This window comes from Rana temporaria, chromosome 6 (genome assembly GCF_905171775.1).
Source record: "Rana temporaria chromosome 6, aRanTem1.1, whole genome shotgun sequence".
NCBI classification, from domain to species: Eukaryota; Metazoa; Chordata; class Amphibia; order Anura; family Ranidae; genus Rana; species Rana temporaria.
The window spans coordinates 117,372,684-117,391,404 of NC_053494.1; the positions used below are offsets into that span (position 1 = coordinate 117,372,684).

Consider the following 18,721-nt stretch of genomic DNA (forward strand, 5'->3'; position numbering starts at 1 on the left):
AGAAAGACCCTTGGGTCGTACTCTTCCACGGTAGTCTTGAAGGGGTAAAAAAATATAAGCTGTCATTACTACCCCATCTCTTAAATGCAGCGAAGAGAATCATTCCCAAAAAGTGGCAGGAAAAGGAAAGCCCCCATGTCTGGAACTGGATAGACGAAGTAGAGGAAACGTACAGGGCAGAAGAACTAAGGGATAGTCATCTGGAAAGGAATGGGGAATATAGGGAGAAATGGGCAAAATGGAAGGAATATAAAAAAACATGGAGCTACGCTGAAAGAATCAGGGTCTGTTAGGAACAGGAAGTGTGCAGGTGGGCATTAACCCACATGCACTTCCTGTTCGCCCTTTTATTGACTATTATCAGAGGGACATACAAAAACAGTTTCCTTTGCTGAACTTTGTTAGGGGATATTTTCAGAGGAGAATAGGACGAGATCCCTGGGAGCCATGGGGTGGTGGGATGGGGGGGGGGCGTTAATAATTGTAAAAAAAAAAAAAAAAAAAAAAAATGTTTTCTTTCTGTTAAATGTTATTGGGCTTCGACCAGTAGGGTGCAGGGTTAATGCCTTTCTTCCCTATTGGGTGGCTAATATAGAAACCGTAACACTTACGATTAAGGGGAAGAAAAAAAAAAAAAAAAAAAAAAAGAAAAGAATGCAGAAATAAATACCACATATGATGCAAACCACAACTTGAGACGTAAGAAGCATCAAATCATGAGCTGGTCTCTAGAATTTGGTAAAAGAAAGCTGAGGTGGTAAAAAAAAAAAAAAAAAAAAAAAAAAAAGAATCATATGACATTATCTTTGAAGACATTTTGTGGGAATTTCATAATTTCTGAATGTCTAGTGAATATGTTCATCTTTAAATCACAGCACAGAAGTGAAAGGTATCTGTATTTTTAATTCAAAGTTAGCTTACCATAGTAACTGAGAAGCTGAATTATATTATTTGTTATCTTGTACATTTTCAAATAAAAAAAATGAAAAATCCACTAAGTTAAATCAATTAATATCACATTATATGTCAAGAATCATATTCCCTAAGCACAAAAGCCAGGTTCATAGTCAAAAAATTAGGACTCAATCAGGCCAAAAATAACCCCAAAATATATTTTTGCTGCCCCCCTGCAAAGTGCCGCCCTAGGCCTGGACCTTGTTGGCCTAGGCCAAGATACAGCATTGCAGTAAAGTCTGTCACTAGCATTAACAGCAGTTTTTTTGTTTTTATGAGCCTTGCCTGCAACTTAGGTTTATCGGCTGTTGACTCTGCCAGTAGTGTAATGTTATTTTTCCACTTTCAATAACAAGTCAAGCTGTCCAGCAAATGTGACAGACAGTTACAGGACTGGGACGAACAAAAAAAAACAAAGGGTGCTTACATTGGTCATCTTTTATTGCTATAGTTTTAACCTTGTATCCAATAGAAAAAAAAAGCCTGTCGCTGTAACTGCTAAGCGCTACCTGAAATTGGGCTTTAATTTGTTTTTCTATCCTAGACTGATCTGTGCAATAGGATGGCAACAATGCTTTGTGATTTCACTGATGTGTAAACTGCATCGTTACCCTGTTACAGGAAGTGGAAAAATAACAGATCTAATGGCTGAACGGGTAATAAACAATGTTACATAGGGGAGTCAGAAAAAATTAACCCTTCTGTGTGTGAACCCAAATGACAGACTGCATCATACATGTTACTTCTGATTTTGCCACTTTAACGATATACAATATCCACATATGTATGGAAATGTATATAGCCATTTTTTTTCTGCTTGTACATATAATTCAGCTTCTTCAATCATAACTCTCTTCCGCTTCTCTTTTTACTATTTCTTTGCTTGAAAAGTGAGCCCTATAGGGGAAGGTAAGGGAATGAAAGAGTTTATTTATCTGTTTTTGTTTAAATTACAATGGTAGTTTACAGTGCTTTATTTTATTTTATACCAGATTTCTAAAAATATTTCACTTGTATTTACGTCTTTTGCTGCTTTCAATTTTAGAAGAAGATATGAGGATAGATGAAAAGTTTGTTGAAGCTGGTAAGGACAAAACTAGTGTAACCCATGTTTTGTATAATATGCCTACATGCTTTTACATGAGAGCACAGTGGGAGACTTTTCCAGAAATTAGCAAAGGTAGCGCTCACCTCTGTAGGGAGTGTTGGTATGCCTCAGGTTCTTTTCCTGAGTGTGTGCAACAGCCAGGCACAAAGCAACAGCCAGGCACAAAGCAACATCCTCTCTTCTAGCTCAATAAACAGTCTATGGGTTGCCTTATATTGCTAAATAACTTGGGTATGGTGTAGGGATCTGTGGGATACTCCGGGAACACAGAACAGCAATCAGAGGACACTCTCCACTTTATCACTACTGCTTTGGACTGTCCTTATAGCAATAGTCCAGAAGTAATGGACAATACTGGAGCAACCTCAGAAATGTCCCAGGCCAGGCAAGCACTAGTCTGGGTCCACAAGGGATAGCAGCTGCAACAGTCACCAGGATCCTACACTCAGGTCTGTACCCATAATGTCCCTGGATACTTGGATACCTCCTTCCAATACCAGCCAGAAATATATCCAGTGAACTCTCCAGACTGGATCCTCCAGAACTCTCCAGACTGGATCCTCAGTGAAATCCCTTTCTCAGGAATTCTTAGCACAATAGGCCCTCCAGCTATGCCACAGCTGGAACCTCGATAAACACATGAAAAACGTCAGCTGGTGGCTGCCTAGAAGGCTTGGAACTTTTCCTCCTGGACAAGAACCAGGCTGTCTAAGACCCCAGACTATTTGTGCACTTTCCAGCCACCTACTAGGCTTGGCTACGACAGCATAAATATTCAAGCTGATTATTTGCCTTCTCCCAGCCCACTATATTCTAGAATCTTCCAGAAGACGGGAAAACAATCGAACCCGCAGCCTGCAGAGTCTAAAATAACCCAAAGCAATCACACGCTTCTCTACTGATTACAGGGGAGCCAAAAAGCTTTCCTAGCAACCTATCAAGGAGAGTGCTACACAAAGAAAAGAGAAGTCTACCCCAAGCAAAATGAAAAAAAAAATATATATATATATATATATATATATATATACACACACACACACACACACACACTATAAAAAGTCTACTCATCCCTGTTTCTGTGATGTACAAAAATAATTTCAGAACTGTTTCCACTTTTAATGTGGCCTATAAATTGTACAACTCAATTGAAAAAAAAAAAACAGAAATCTTTTGGTTGGGGGAAGTGTAAAAAAAAAATAATAATGTGGTTGCACAAGTGTGCACACCCTCGTATAACTGGGGATGTAGCTGTGTTAAGAATTAATCAATCGCATTCAAACTCATGTTAAATAGGAGTCAGTACACACTTGCCATCATTTAAAGTGCCTCTGATAAATCCCAAATAAAGTTCAACTGCTCTAGTAGGTCTTTCCTGACATTTTCTTAGTCGCTTCATACAGCAAAAGCCATGGTCCGCACTCCGCAGAGAGCTTCCAAAGCATCAGAGTGATCTCATTGTTAAAAGGTATCCATCAGGAGAAGTGTACAAAAGAATTTCCAAGGCATTGGATATACCATGGAACACAGTGAAGACAGTCATCATCAAGTGGAGAAAATATGGCACAACAGTGACATTACTAAGAACTGGACGTCGCTCCAAAATTGATAAAAAGACAAGAAGAAAACTGGTCAGGGAGGCTGCCAAGAGGCCTACATCAACCTTAAAGGTGCTGCAGGAATATCTGGCAAGTACTGGCTGTGTGGTACATGTGACAACAATCTCCCGTATTCTTCATATGTCTGGGCTATGGGGTAGAGTGGCAAGATGGAAACCTTTTCTTACAAAGAAAAACATCCAAGCCTGGCTAAATTTTGCAAAAACACATCTGAAGTCTCCCAAAAGCATGTGTTATGGTCTGATGAAACCAAGGTTGAACTTTTTGGCCATAATTCTAAAGATATGTTTGGTGCAAAAACAACACTGCACATCACCAAAAGAACACCATACCTACAATGAAGCATGGTGGTGTAAGCATCATGCTTTGGAGCTGTCTTTCTTCAGTTGGAACAGGGGCCTTATTCAAGGTAGAGGGAATTATGAACAGTTCCAATTCAATTACCAGTCAATATTGGCACAAAACCTTAAGGCTTCTGATAGAAAGCTGAACATGAAGAGGAACTATATATTTCAGCATGACAACGACCCAAAGCATACATCTAAATCAACAAAGGAATGGCTTCACCGAAGATGATTAAAGTTTTGGAATGGCCCAGTTAGAGCCCAGACATGAATCTGATTATGGGATGATCTGAAGAAGGCAGTGCACAGGAGTTCCCCTTGCAATCTAGCAGATTTGTATTAGTTTTGCAAATAAGAGCGGGCAAATATTGCCAAGTCAAGATGTGTCATGCTGATAGAATCCTACCCAAAAAGACTTTGGGGCAGATCCACAGAGCGAGTACGCCGGCGTATCTACTGATACGCCGGCGTACATTCAAATTACCCGCGTCGTATCTTTGTTTTAAATCCTCAAAACAAGATACGACGGCATCTGGGTTAGATCCGACAGGTGTACATCTTCGTACGCCTTCGGATCTAAGATGCAATTCTTCGGCGTCCGCTGGGTGGCGTTCACATCATTTTCCGCGTCGAGTATGCAAATTTGCTATTTCCGACGATCCACGAACGTACGAGCGGCCGTCGCATTTTTTTACGTCGTCTCTAGTCGCATTTTTTCGGTGTATAGTTAAAGCTGCTATTCTGTGGCTTATAGTTACACCTGCTATGTTAAGTATGGCCGTCGTTCCCGCGTTTAATTTGAATTTTTTTTTTTTTTGCGTAAGTCGTCCGTGAATCGGGATGGACGTAATTCACGTCTATGTTTAAAAAAATGACATCCTTACGACGTCATTTAGCGCAATGCACGACGGGAAATTTAGGGACGGGGCATGCGCAGTTCGTTCGGCGCGGGGACGCGCTTCATTTAAATGAAACACGCCCCCTAATCGCCGATTTGAATTCCGCGCCCTTACGCCGCTTGAGATACACTACGCCGCCGTAACGGCGCAAAATCTTTATGGATTCGATTTAAAGCCAAGTAAGGTACGGCGGCGTAGCGTATCTCAGATAAGATGCACCGGGGCAGATCTTTGTGGATCTGCCCCATTGTGCTGTAATAAAATCAGAAGGTGCTTCAACTAAGTATTGGTTCAAAGGTGTGCAGACTTATATAACCATATTATTTTATTTTTTTATTTTTACTTCCCTCCACCTAAAATACTTCAGTTTGTTGTTCAACTGAGTTGTAATGTTTATAGGTCACATTAAAGGTGGAAAAAGTTCTGAAATCTTTGTCTCATTTTTTTTACATCACAGCAATCTGAAATTTTAGACTTTTAACCTCCCTGGCGGTATGATTCTGTCTGGAATTACGTACCAAAAGCGGTACAATTATTTTGCAAGGAAATTTGGCGTTTTATACTGTAGGCCTGTAATTTTTAGGAATAACTCACTTAAATCTGACCAAACAAGAGTCTTGTAGGCATCCCGGGTATGATTTTTTTTTAAAAACAAAATTATAAATTATAATATAATAAATAATTATAACAAATAATAATATAATTATAATAAAAATTATTCAATAATGTAATCAACTCAAAATCACTGAAATTTGCTCAGTTGCAGAATTGTCGCTGTCATTACTTTTTTTTTTTTTATGACGTATTTCCCCACAAATCGCTATCGCACAATTCTGCAAGTGATTATAATTTATTATCGCTGTTTTCTAGCTTCTCTAAAATCATTTTTGACATAAAGGGACACTTTTGGACAATCTATAGTTTTCAGGCAGAAAGAACAGTTTTTATTATATAAAATGACATGTAGGACACTGGGCAGACCACTAGGGACAAGGGGGGGGGGTGTATTTTTTTACATACAGTACTGTAATTTTATAAGATTACAGTATACTGTATGTAAGGTGTTTGTTTACTTTTTTGAATTTTTTTTGAATTTGGCGCCGTTCTCCACCCCCGTGCGTCGTAACGTCGCAGGGAACGGAGATCGGCGGCACACGGGGACACTGTGAATCGAGCGAGGACCCGCTCGCTCCCACAGCGGGGATGCATCGCTGGATCCAGGGACAAGGTGAGTAACTTGCCTGTGGATCCAGCGAGAAGGTAAGCCGATGCACGCCGCTGCACATCCACCCCGAGCGTGACTCGGGGATACCGATAATAGCATAAAAAATCCACCCCGAGTTACGCTCGGGTTTACCGCCAGGGAGGTTAATATCCACACTGTGTATGTGTGTGTGTGTGTATATATATATATATATATATATATATATATATATATATATATATATATATATATATATATATATATATATATATATATACAGTATCTCACAAAAGTGAGTACACCCCTCACATTTCTGTAAATATTTTATTATATATTTTCATGTGACAGCACTGGAGAAATTACACTTTGCTACAATGTAAAGTAGCGAGTGTACAGCTTGCATAATAGTGTAAGGTCTTAGGTGTGAATGAGGAGCAGGTGTGTTAATCGTGGTGTTATCGCTCTCGCTCTCTCATACTGGTCACTGGAAGTTCAACATGGCACCTCATGGCAAAGAACTCTCTGAGGATCTTAAAAAAATTATTGTTGCTCTACATGAAGATGGCCTAGGCTATAAGAACATTGCCAAGACCTTGAAACTGAGCTTCAGCTCGGTGGCCAAGACCATCGGGACAAGTTCTACTCAGAACAGGCCTTGCCATGGTCAGCCAAAGAAGTTGAGTCCACATGCTCAGCGTCATATCCAGAGGTTGTCTTTGGGAAATAAACGTATGAGTGCTGCCAGCATTGCTGCACAGGTTGAAGGGGTTGGGGGTCAGCCTGTCACTGCTCAGACCATACATCGCACACTGCATAAAATTGGTTTGCATTGCTGTCATTCCAGAAGAAAGTCTCTTCTAAAGATGATGCACAAGAAAGCCCGCAAACAGCTTGCTGAAGACAAGCAGACTAAGGACATGGGTTACTAAAACCATGTCCTATGATCTGATGAGACAAAGATAAACGTATTTGGTTCAGATTGTGTCAAGCATGTGTGGCGGAAACCAGGTGAGGCGTACAAAGACAAGTCTGTCTTGCCTACAGTCAAGCATGGTGGTGGGAGTGTCATGGTCTGGAGCTGCATGAGTGCTGCCGGAACTGGGGAGCTACAGTTCATTGAGGGAACCATGAATGCAAACATGTTCTGTGATATACGGAAGTAAAGCATGATCCCCTCCCTTCGAAGACTGGGTCGCAGGGCTGTATTCCAACATAACTACCCCAAACACACCTCCAAGACAACCACTGCCTTGCTAAAGAAGCTGAGGGTAAAGGTGATGGACTGGCCAAGCATGTCTCCAGACCTAAACCCTAATGAGCATCTGGCGGGGATCCTAAAATGGAAGGCGGAGGAGCAAAAGGTCTCTAACATCCTCCAGCTCTGTGATTTCATCATGAAGGAGTGGAAGAGGACTCCAGTGGCAACCTTTGAAGCTCTAGTAAACTCCATGCCCAAGAGACAAATTATTGACACTTTGGGCTCAGTTTGTACATTTTCACTTAGGGGTGTACTCACTTTTTTTTGCCAGCAGTTTAGACATTAATGGCTGTGTGTTGAGTTATTTTAAGGGGACAGAAAATTTACACTGTTATACAAGCTGTACACCCACTATTTATATTGTAACAAAGTGTCATTCCTTCATCGTTGTCATATAAAAAAATATAAAAAAAAATTACATGGCTAAAGAAATGTTGTTTTTGTCACCTTGTTTAAGGGTAAATTCACAACAGGTAGGACTGTGTTGGGCAGTTATTCCAGCACAGTCCCACTGCAAGACAGCATGCAGTGCTTTTTTTCAGTGCAGCACAGTGCGAGGCAGTCTACCTCCTCGCACTGTGCTGAGGTCAATAGAACATAATGAAATGTCACTGTGTAACATCTCAATGAAGTTTGTTTAAGAAAAAAGTATGCGATGCGATGTGCCATGATCGGCGCATCAACACTGCTGTTATACAACTGTACATCAGCAGCTGCGTTTCACCGTAGTGGCTGGTGTGAACTAGCCGAAACCTGTATGTGATGATGTTACATATACCAAATGAAAAGTGAGCATGTTACAATTTTGAGTTTTGGTATGCTGTTATGCTAATGTATTTATTTATTTTGCATACTGCTGAATAAAACATCAGATGAGGAAACATTTGAGTCAGGTAATACTGTAAATCTCGCTGTACATATTTAGGTTTTGTGCCAAATATTTTTGATGCAGCATTTCAATCCTCAGTGCCAATATTCTTATTATCATTAATAATAATATTATTTGTTGTATAGACCATTCACATGTCCAAGTGAAATTAGGATCTAATGTATATATTGCAGTCACGTAAAATCATACGGGCGATGGAGCTGATAAATTAAACAGTAAAGGATTGATTTTTACCTTAGACTCTGTTTGCTTCAAATAACCAGTTGGGTTCAGGTCCAATGCATGTACCCTTGTGACTATCATTATCTTTGAGTACTGTATGTAAAAATCTGTAATTCACAAAGGAAAGGTTGGATGAATCCTGGTGGGCCGTGCAGTAAAAAATATGTTTAACAACCTTATTTGTATATTGGTCTATAATAACCTGTGATGCACATTAGGAGTTTGCATCACACATCAGAGATCCCTATGCTCTTTTGGACATTAGAGATACCCATCACTGAGTGGAGAATATGACAAAGTATAGCAGTGCAGTTTTAGGAAATGGAAAAATAGTGCCTCTTTTTCTTGCTCTGAGTTTTTATTGTTAATTTTGCCTTTGCACAATAGCCCCAAAATTGCGGCCCACTAGCTGGATACAGCACTTTTCTTGCATTAACTAGTCCTTGGTGTGCTATTTTTCCCACTGACACCATTCATGTGGACACATTTCCTCCCAATGACACCAATGATGTGGCATTACTCCTCCCACACTGACACCAACAATGGGGCATATTTTCTCTCAGTGACAACCATCAAAGGGCACAATTCCTCTAAATAAAACCATTGATGGTGTATTATTATCTATATATGCCACATACAGCAACGGTGGGATACAATTAATATAACTGACACCAGGCATGGGTCACTATTGTAACGTAATTGCTTCCCTAACACAAGTCATATACCACTTGCTCCAGTCTGGAGACAGATATCAGATATTATAGCCACATATTGCAACCAAGAACTAGGCACGACTTGTTTGGCTGCAAAGCTGGAACAAATTTATTTGAACAAACTAACACAGGATATATACACTAGAGAGGGATATCCCCCCTCCTGATCATATTACCCAAACAATACAAACTGCACACAGGTTAAAAATTAGAACAACAGACATATACTATAAACATTACGTTAATTAGCCAGCTGGATGACTCTGTGCCCACGCAGACAGAAACAATAGGCGAATGGGAATTCACACCTAGACATTGCTTTGATTAATCAGGATCTCACTACAGGTCAGACTTGCTGTCACCAAGCTTGTGCAATACAAAATATTATAAGTATAAACACAGAACACCTTCAGACAACAGCAGGAGACCTACTTTCAATAAACACATTATGACAAGGGGCCCCAGACAGATGGCTTGCTGATGACATCATCATGTGCTATGAGTCCCACAGTGTGGAGCAGTCCTTGCTGGAAATGTGGCATCTAGGTCCCTAACATGGACCCCAGGCTTACAGTCCAAGAGTCTGTGTGTCTTCGGGAGACATGGACTTGAATTCAAAGTAACAAGACCACTCCACGAATCCCCCCGGTATACACCTTCCAAAGAGTAGAGTTCCCTTAAATACCAGGGCCCATATTCGGTGGGTAAGAGGCTTGCTCCCAGTCCTCTCCAAAAGCCCCTGTCCCGGCTTGGTCTGTCACAACTATAACCTCAACTGATACCAACAATGTGGCACTATTCCTCCCTCTGGTTGCAAAGACTGGGCACTATTCCTCCTACTGACACCAACAGTGGGATCAGTTTTCCTCTCACTGATACCCACTAATGCCACGTACACACTATCAGAATTTCCGACAACAAATGTTCAATGTGAGCTTTTCGTCAGATATTCCGACCGCGTGTATGCTCCTTCGAACATTTGCTGTCGGAATTTCCGACCACAAATGTTCGATGTGAGCGTTTGGTCGGATATTTCGATTGTGTGTATACTCCTTCGGACATTTGCTGTTGGAATTTCCGACCACAAATGTTTGAGAGCTGGTTCTCAATTTTTCCGACAAGTTCTTGTCGGAAATTCCAACCGTCTGTATGCAATTCCGACGCACAAAAATCCTACGCATGCTCGGAATCATTGAACTTAATTTTTCTCGGCTTATCGTAGTGTTGTACGTCACAGCGTTCTTGACGTTTGGAATTTCAGACATTTGTGTGACTGTTTGTATGCCACACAAGTTTGAGCTAACATTGCTTAGAAAAAAAATCCACGGTTTGTCGGAAATTCCAATCGTGTGTACGCAGCATAAGGGGCAATATTCCTTGCACTGAAACCAACTATGGGACATCATTCCTTCCACTGATACCAACTATGGGGCACTATTCCTTGAATTTACACCAACAATAGGGTATTATTACCCCAACCCCCACTAACCACAGGTGCTAGATCAATTTTTGCTCACATTGACCACCAATTCTGGAGCAATTTGTTACTCCCACTAAAGCCCTGTACACGCGATCAGTCCATCCGATGAAGCTGACTGATGGTCTGATGTGCCTACACACCATCAGTTAAAAAAACTATCGAGTCCAACGCGGTGACGTAAAACACAACGACGTGCAGAGAAAAATTAAGTTCAATGCTTCCAAGCATGCGTCGACTTGATTCTGAGCATGCGCAGGTTTTTAACCGATGCTTTTGCGTACTAACCATCGGTTTTGACCTATTGGTTAGGCGTCCATCGGTTGAATTTTAAAGCAAGTTCTACATTTTTGGACCGAAGGATAACTGACCGATGGGGTCCACACGCGGTCGGTTTGGACCGATGAAATTGTCCTTCAGTCCGTTTTCATCGGCTTAGACTGATCGTGTGTACGCGACCTCAGCCTGAGTTATTGTTTATTCCCACTGATGCCAGGGCATTTTCCACTGGCCAAAGTCAGGCCACCCTAAAGTCCTATGAACTTTGAACTCACCCTTTATTTAAAAAAATTGGGGACCCCTTCCACTGCATTCAAACTTATTTATCCCAGGATCTAAAGCCCTACTGGTAATATAACTACGATTAAATAGTTGGTGTACAATACATGTTCTTGTACTAACAATTGTATATTTGGTTCTTTACCTTGCAGAGGAGCTAAAAGGAGGTAAGATTAATCATTTCCAGTTTTGGTGAGATCTTTATCAAAGGTTTTTAGGTAGCCACAGGACCATCAACTGATACATCACATATGTCGCAATTCAGGGTTTAGTAGCTAACCACTCTGAACTGTTATTATGGCCAAGTCACCATTGCCATATTAAGAGTACAAAATAATTTAAGAATGAGAACAGAGGGTAGAAAAGGGCATTTTGGTTTGCATTAATTGCAATACATGTTCAGGCCGTCAGACTGTGGCAAAGTGATTTTTCCCTCTGGCCAGTGCCTACTATACTTTGCAAAATTCTGAATACATACTTGCTCATAGCATACTCTAATCAAGGTATAGTGCCAATATGGGGAACAGGTGGGGAAAAGCTACCGACCCAGGTCTGGTCACTGACTTGCACTAGACCGGAACCAGAAAAAAATTGTCTGAAAATCAACCCTATAGCTCTCAAATCAGCAGGGGGTGTTTCAGACCTGCGGAGGGACCACTGCTACCATATAGAAAGCAAGGGTCTTTTCTGTTGCATGCTGGCAGGGGACAGACTTTGCCATTCAGTCTGTGGCTGCTTCCTAAAGAAAAATAAACTGCATCTCTTTTGCTTCATATTATAATAACATTTACCTAATTGTCACTTTTTTTTTTTTTTTACATGGCTATCCACATTAAGAAGAGGAAGAATTTGGTTATGGGTCAGGATATGTTATTGGTATGTATGAAACATATAATTGAAATGGAATGTGGATCAACTATCCATAGAAAAATGAACAGCTAAAGAATATTTTTCTGAGAAAATACACATAACAAACATGCCGGTTCTTAAAGAAAATAAGCTAAGATCGTATTGTATTCTTAAACTGAACCCCAGTCTTGCTCAGAGAACTTCAGTTAGACTTTTAATTATGAAATATTAGCATCACATGTGGGCATTACCTAGGGCAGTCAGCATGCAAATGCTGCCTGCCCAGGAATGCCCCCACCTACAGACTGACATCTACCCATCAGGGTGTTTTGATATCTGTGTATCTCCTCCCAAGAGCCAACCCACCAGAATACTGAGATAGGGTGTTATAATATTTTTAGAAAGCTATATACACTACCCTGCGGACACCCCCACCAGTCATGATCTGTGTAAGGCCCCGTACACACGGTCGGACAAAACCGATGAGAATGGTCCGACGGACCGTTTTCATCGGTTCACCACTGAAGTGGCCTGATGGTCTGATGTGTGTACACACCATCAGTTCAAAATCCGATCGGGTCAGAACGCGGTGACGTAAAACACACAACGTGCTGAATAAAACGAAGTTCAATGCTTCCAAGCATGCGTCGACTTGATTCTGAACATGCGCGGGTTTTGAACCAATGCTTTTCTGTACTAACCATCGGTTTGGTCCGATGGGGCAGCGGTCCATCGGTTCGGTTTTGAAGCATGTTTTAAAATTTTGGACCGAAGGAAAACAGACCGATAGCCTATACACGATGAAAATGAACTTCGGACCAAACCGACCGTGTGTACGGGGCCTTAGAGAAGCACAGAGACCTAGTGATGAGTCTAAAATAAAGTATGTCATGAAAATGGAAATGTTTTATTTCAAATTTGTATGTTATTGGTGTGTTCATGAGGGTTGAAAGCAGGAACAAGGTAAGGCAATCTATAAGCAAATTAAACTTTAGTTTTAAAGATTTAGTTCATCCATTTATATTCACATTTTGGTGTATGCTGGATAATAAAACCCACCTGATGATAATTTCTTTTATCTCCAAGAGACTCCATTCGTAAAGTATCTTCACTTGTGTTTCTGGGTCTGTGATTCTGTGATTTTCTGTGATGTTTATGAGAGATTCCACTTTTAGGGGTCTAACTATTAATATTTTCATATTTGAATCATTCAAATGTCACTCATGATTTACACATTTTTATTATATTACATTTAAAAAAACTGTGTGAATCTTGGGTGAAAATAGTGATAGGCCTCGTACACACGATCGGTTAACCAGAGGACAACGGTCTGATGGACCGTTTTCATTGGTCAAAACCGATCGTGTGTGGGCCCCATAGGTTATTTAACCATCGGTTAAAAAAAAGCCAACTTGCTTTAAATTTAACCGATGGATTCCTAACCCATAGGTCAAAACCGATCATTAGTAGGCATGACCATCGGTTAAAAATCCACGCATGCTCAGAATCAAGTCGACGCATGCTTGGAAGCATTGAACTTCATTTTTTTCAGCACGTCGTTGTGTTTTACGTCACCACGTTCTGACACGATCGGTTATTTAACCGATGGTGTGTGGGCGCAACGGACCATCAGTCAGCTTCATCGGTAACCGATGACAACGGTCCTTCAGACCGTTCTCATCGGATGGACTGATCGTGTGTATGAGGCTTTAGTGTAGAATTTCCTCAACTGCCAGATGAACATAAATTGGAATAGGCAATCATGGCAAAAGCCAGAGGTTGACTCAGACCACCTCTCTCCAGCTATAAATCTCTCTAATGGAGCCCCTGATCGCAGTAATATCATGTCTAAATAAAGGGGTTCTAATCCATCTCCGCTCTATCAAAGTCTGCTAATACTCGTCTCTGCTTCAGTGATGTGATATCCACAAGCTCTCTAACCGATGCTGATATCTTCTCGCCGGCTTCTTGCAAAAATTGTGTTCTAATGCCGCGTACACACAACCGTTTTTAATGGTCTAGAAAAAAACAATTTTTTTTTAACCCGATTCTTTTTACACACGATCGTGAAAAAAAAATGCTCTAGCAAAGCGCGGTGACATACAACACGTACAACGGCCCCTTGGGGCTGCTTTTGCTGATTTCGTATTAGTAAAACTTTGGTGAGAGACGATTCGCGCTTTTCAGTCTGTTACAGCGTGATGAATGTGCTATCTCCATTATGAACGGTAGTTTTACCAGAACGAGCGCTCCAATCTCATAACTTGCTTCTGAGCATGCACGGTTTTTTCACGTCGTTAAAAAGCCCACACACGAAAATTTAGAGCATGTTCTAAATTTGTAATGGCCATTTTTTACGTCGTGAAAAATGCTCTGGAGCCCACACACGATCGTTTTTAATGACATAAAAAAAAATTAATTTTTTACATCGCGAAAAACGGTCGTGTGTACGCGGGTTTAGACTCCCTAAATGGCCAATGCGAGTCGACATAACTCCCGTGTATGTGTGTAGGAGTTCATTCAACTAGGCACCATGGCTTGCCAAGAATGCCTGCTCACAATCATTTTAAAGAAGATTACGAGCAAGATCATAAGTGTGTTTTATTGCAGAAGATACAAAGCATACAATAAAGAGTCTGCTTGCTCACAATGTTCTACTTTTAACTTGAATTCTCCTTTCAACTGAGCTTGTTCCAAAACTGTCAGCATACAACCTTTTATGGATTTGTTATAAGCCAGCATCCATAAAATAAAGAGAACTATTGATACAGTGGGTATAGAAAAGAATCACCCCCTTTATAATAATCACGTGTTGTTGCTTTGCAGCCTGAAATGAAGACAGTTTTTTGATTTATCCAACTTATAATATCCAAGTGAAAGGTATAACACCAACATGTCATAAAAAAATAAAAAAACAGAATCATTGAATTGGTAATAGAATCGCCCCTCTTATGTCAGTATTTGTTGGACCACCTTTTGCATTAATTACAGCCTTTAGTCTATTGTAATAAGTCTCTACTAACTTTGCACATCTAGACTTTGCAATATTTGCCCACTCTCCTTTGCAGAAAAGCTCAAGTTCAGTTAAATTTGATGGTGATCGTTAGTGTACTGCAGTCTTCAGTCTTCATCCCACAGATTTTCAATGGGGTTTAAGTCTGGGCTTTGACTAAACCATGGAAGGACATTCACCCTTTTCTCCTTCAACCACTCTGTGGTAATGTTTGCTGTGTGCTTTGGGTCATTGTCATGTTGGAAGGCAAACCTTCTTCCCATTGGCAACTTTTTGCTGTGTGCTTTGGGTCATTATCAAGTTGGAAGTTAAACATCCCATTAACTACTTGCCGACCAGCCGCCGTTGTTTTACAGCGGCAGGTCGGCTCCTCTGCGCGAGAGCCCGTAGCTCTAGGTCGGCTCTCTCGCAGGCCACTAGGGGCGCTCGCCCCCGACTCCCGTGCTCGTGCCCGGCGGGCGCGATCGCCGCCAGGCACATGCGATCGCTTGTTACAGAGCAGGGAAAATGTCCACATTTTGTCATGTTACAGCCAAAAATGTAAATGTATTTTATTGGGATTTTATGTGATAGGCCAACACAAAGTGACACATAATTGTGAAGTGGAAGGAAAATGATAAACAGTTTTCAACATTTTTTTTACAAATATGTGAAAAGTGTGGCGTACATTTGTATTCAGCCCTCCCTGAGTCAATACTTTGTAGAAATACCTTTCCCTGCAATTACAGCTGCAAGTCTTTTTGGGTATCTCTACCAGCTTTGCACATCTAGGGAGTAAAGATTTTGCCCATTCTTCCTTGAGAAATAGCTCAAGCTCTGTCAGATTGGATGAAGAGCGTCTGTGAACAGCAATTTTCAAGTCTTGCCACAGATTCTCAATTGGATTTAAGTCTGGACTTTGACTGGGCCATTCTAACACATGAATATGCCTTGATCAAAACCATTCCATTGTAGCTCTGGCTATATGTTTAGGGTTGTTGTCCTGCTGGAAGGTAAACCTCCACCCCAGTCTCAAGTCATTTGCATGCTGGGGGACAGCACAGTGGTGTAGTGGTTAGCACTTTCACTTCGCAGCAAAAGGGTCGCTGGTTCGAATCCCGACCGCGACACCATCTGCCTGGAGTTTGCATGTTCTCCCTGTGTCTGCGTGGGTTTCTTCCAGGTACTCTGGTTTCCTCTCCAAAGACATTCTGGTAGGTAAATTGGATCTTGTCCACAATTGGCCCTGTATGTGTATATATATGTGTCCCAAGCGCATTGAGATCCTAAGGCCCCATACTCACGAGCAAACATGTCTGCTGAAACTGGCCCGCAGGCCAGTTTCAGCAGACATGTTTGGTCGTGTGTGGGCGCGAGCGGGCCGAATTCCAGCAAACATTTGCCCGCCGGGCCTTTTCCCAGCAGACAAATATTCCTGGACTTGTTTTAAAACAGTCCGCTGGAATTCAGCCCGCTCGGACATGTACGGTCGTCAGTACAGACCTACCGTACATGTCCAGGCGCCCGCCGTCCCTCGCATGCGTCGAATGACTTCGACGCATGCGTGGAAGCATTTTAAAGGCGGGCCGCGCACGTCGCCGCGTCATTGTCGCGGCGACACCGCGTCATCGACACGGCGACACCGCGGACACGCCCCGCGTATTGTTTACGCGCGGACTTCTGTACGATGGTGTGTACAACCATCGTACAGAAGCCCTCTGGCAGACATGTATGGTGAAAACGGTCCGACGGACCGCTTTCACCATACATGTTTGTCCGTGTGTACCCGGCCTAAGGGGTAAAATGCTTGCATCAGCCAAGTAGACACTGGCTGCAAAAAGCACCTAGAAGCGATTCAGTTTGCATGTGTAGCGCTATACAAGGCATTCATTCATTCATTTAACAGGTTTTCTTCTTAGATTGCCCTGTATTTGGCTCCATCCATCTTCCCATCACCTCTAAACCAGCTTCCCTGTCCCTGTTGAAGAAAAGCACCCCAACAACATGATGCTGCCACCACCATGTTTCACGGTAGGGATGGTGTGTTCAGGGTGATGTGCAGTGTTCGTTTTCCACCACACATAGCCTTTTGCTTTTAGGCCAAAAAGTTTAATTTTGGTCTCATCTCACCAGACCACATTCTTCCATATCTTTGCTGTGTCCCCCACATGGCTTCTCGCAAACTGCAAACAGGACTTCTTATGGCTTTGTGCGACTAATAGTTGTCCAGTGGACAGATTCTCCCATCTGAGATGTGGATCTCTGCTGGTCCTCCAGTTACCATGGGCCTCTTGGCTGCTTCTCTGATTAATGCTCTCCTTGCCCAGCCTGTCAGTTTAGGTGGACGGCCATGTCTTGGTAGGTTTGCAGTTGTGCCATATTCTTTCCATTTTCAGATGATGGATTAAATGGTGCTCTGTGAGATGTTCAAAGCTTGGGATATTTTTTTTTATAATCTAACCCTACTTTAAACTTCTTCACAACTTTCTCCCTGACCTGTCTGGTGTGTTCCTTGGCTTTCATGATGCTGTTCACCAAGGTTCTCTAACAAACCTCTGAGGGCTTCACAGAACAGCTGTATTTATACCGAGTTTAAATTACACACAGGTGGACTCTATTTACTAATTTGGTGACTTCTGAAGGCAATTGGTCCCACTTTTAGTTAGGGGTATTGGAGTAAAGGGGGCTGAATACAAATGCACGCCACACTTTTCAGATATTTTATTTGTAAAAGATTTTGAAACACATTTATCATTTTTCACTTCACAATTTTTTGCCACTTTGTGTTGGTCTATCACATAAAATTCCAATAAAATACCTTTGTTTTTGGTTGTAACATGACAACATGTGTAAAATGTTAAGGGGTATGAATACTTTTTTTAAGGCACTATCTTTCACTTGGATGTTAAAAGTTGCCCTAGTAAATACAGCTGGTTAAAACAAAAACAGTGTCTGTCTTCATTTCCGGCCACAAAGCAACAAAATGTGATTATTTTAAAGGGGGTGATTCTTTTCTATACCCATTCTAGGTAATGTAAGGACATGTTCAGCAGCAACAATCAAATCTGGATGTGGTAATGGAGGCTGTGACTTTGAACGACTGTGTCTGTTTTTGTACTGCAGTTGAAAAACAATATACTGTAACTATTGCTTTTATATTGTATTATTATGTTGAGATTTTTGGAGTGCATTGTTCTAGTACTGGACATTTATCTTTACAGCTGGTTTTCGGAGAAGTATGAGGCTTTGCCGCAGAAAGTCCAACAACACTCATATCTCCTGTTCCTCCCGCTGCCCCAACAGTTGTTACCACACTGTGGCTGCACCCTATGAGGAAGTTGTGAGATATCAGAGAAGGCCTTGTGATCGCCACAGACTCATCGTACTTCTAGGTTAGTTAAGATTTCCTTTTGCTACAAGTATGCAATACCTAGTTCACCTGTGTCATTCTTCCCCATTGAAGACGTTATACTATAAAAAGAAGAGCTCTATTTAAAGGGTAAATAAAACCCAAGAACAAAAAGAAAAGTTTGTTTGCTTTCAACACAGCTCAACATGTATTTTCTGTGCTTGCTGAAAATGTTTTTAGCCTGAAAAAGAAAATGAATGCAGCCGCCACATCTAAAGATTGGTAAGCG

The 18,721-nt window shown here is 41.4% G+C and overlaps 1 protein-coding gene across 1 annotated transcript in view; it reads left to right on the forward strand.

Annotated features, from left to right (window-relative positions):
• The window catches only part of MPP4 (membrane palmitoylated protein 4), an 89,129-nt gene that overhangs the window by 53,635 nt on the left and 16,773 nt on the right, over positions 1–18,721 (forward strand). The window contains 6 exon segments of the mRNA XM_040357240.1: positions 1,846–1,863; positions 2,000–2,038; positions 8,256–8,276; positions 11,395–11,409; positions 12,080–12,118; positions 18,305–18,475. Coding sequence (XP_040213174.1) covers positions 1,846–1,863; positions 2,000–2,038; positions 8,256–8,276; positions 11,395–11,409; positions 12,080–12,118; positions 18,305–18,475 — 303 coding nt within the window.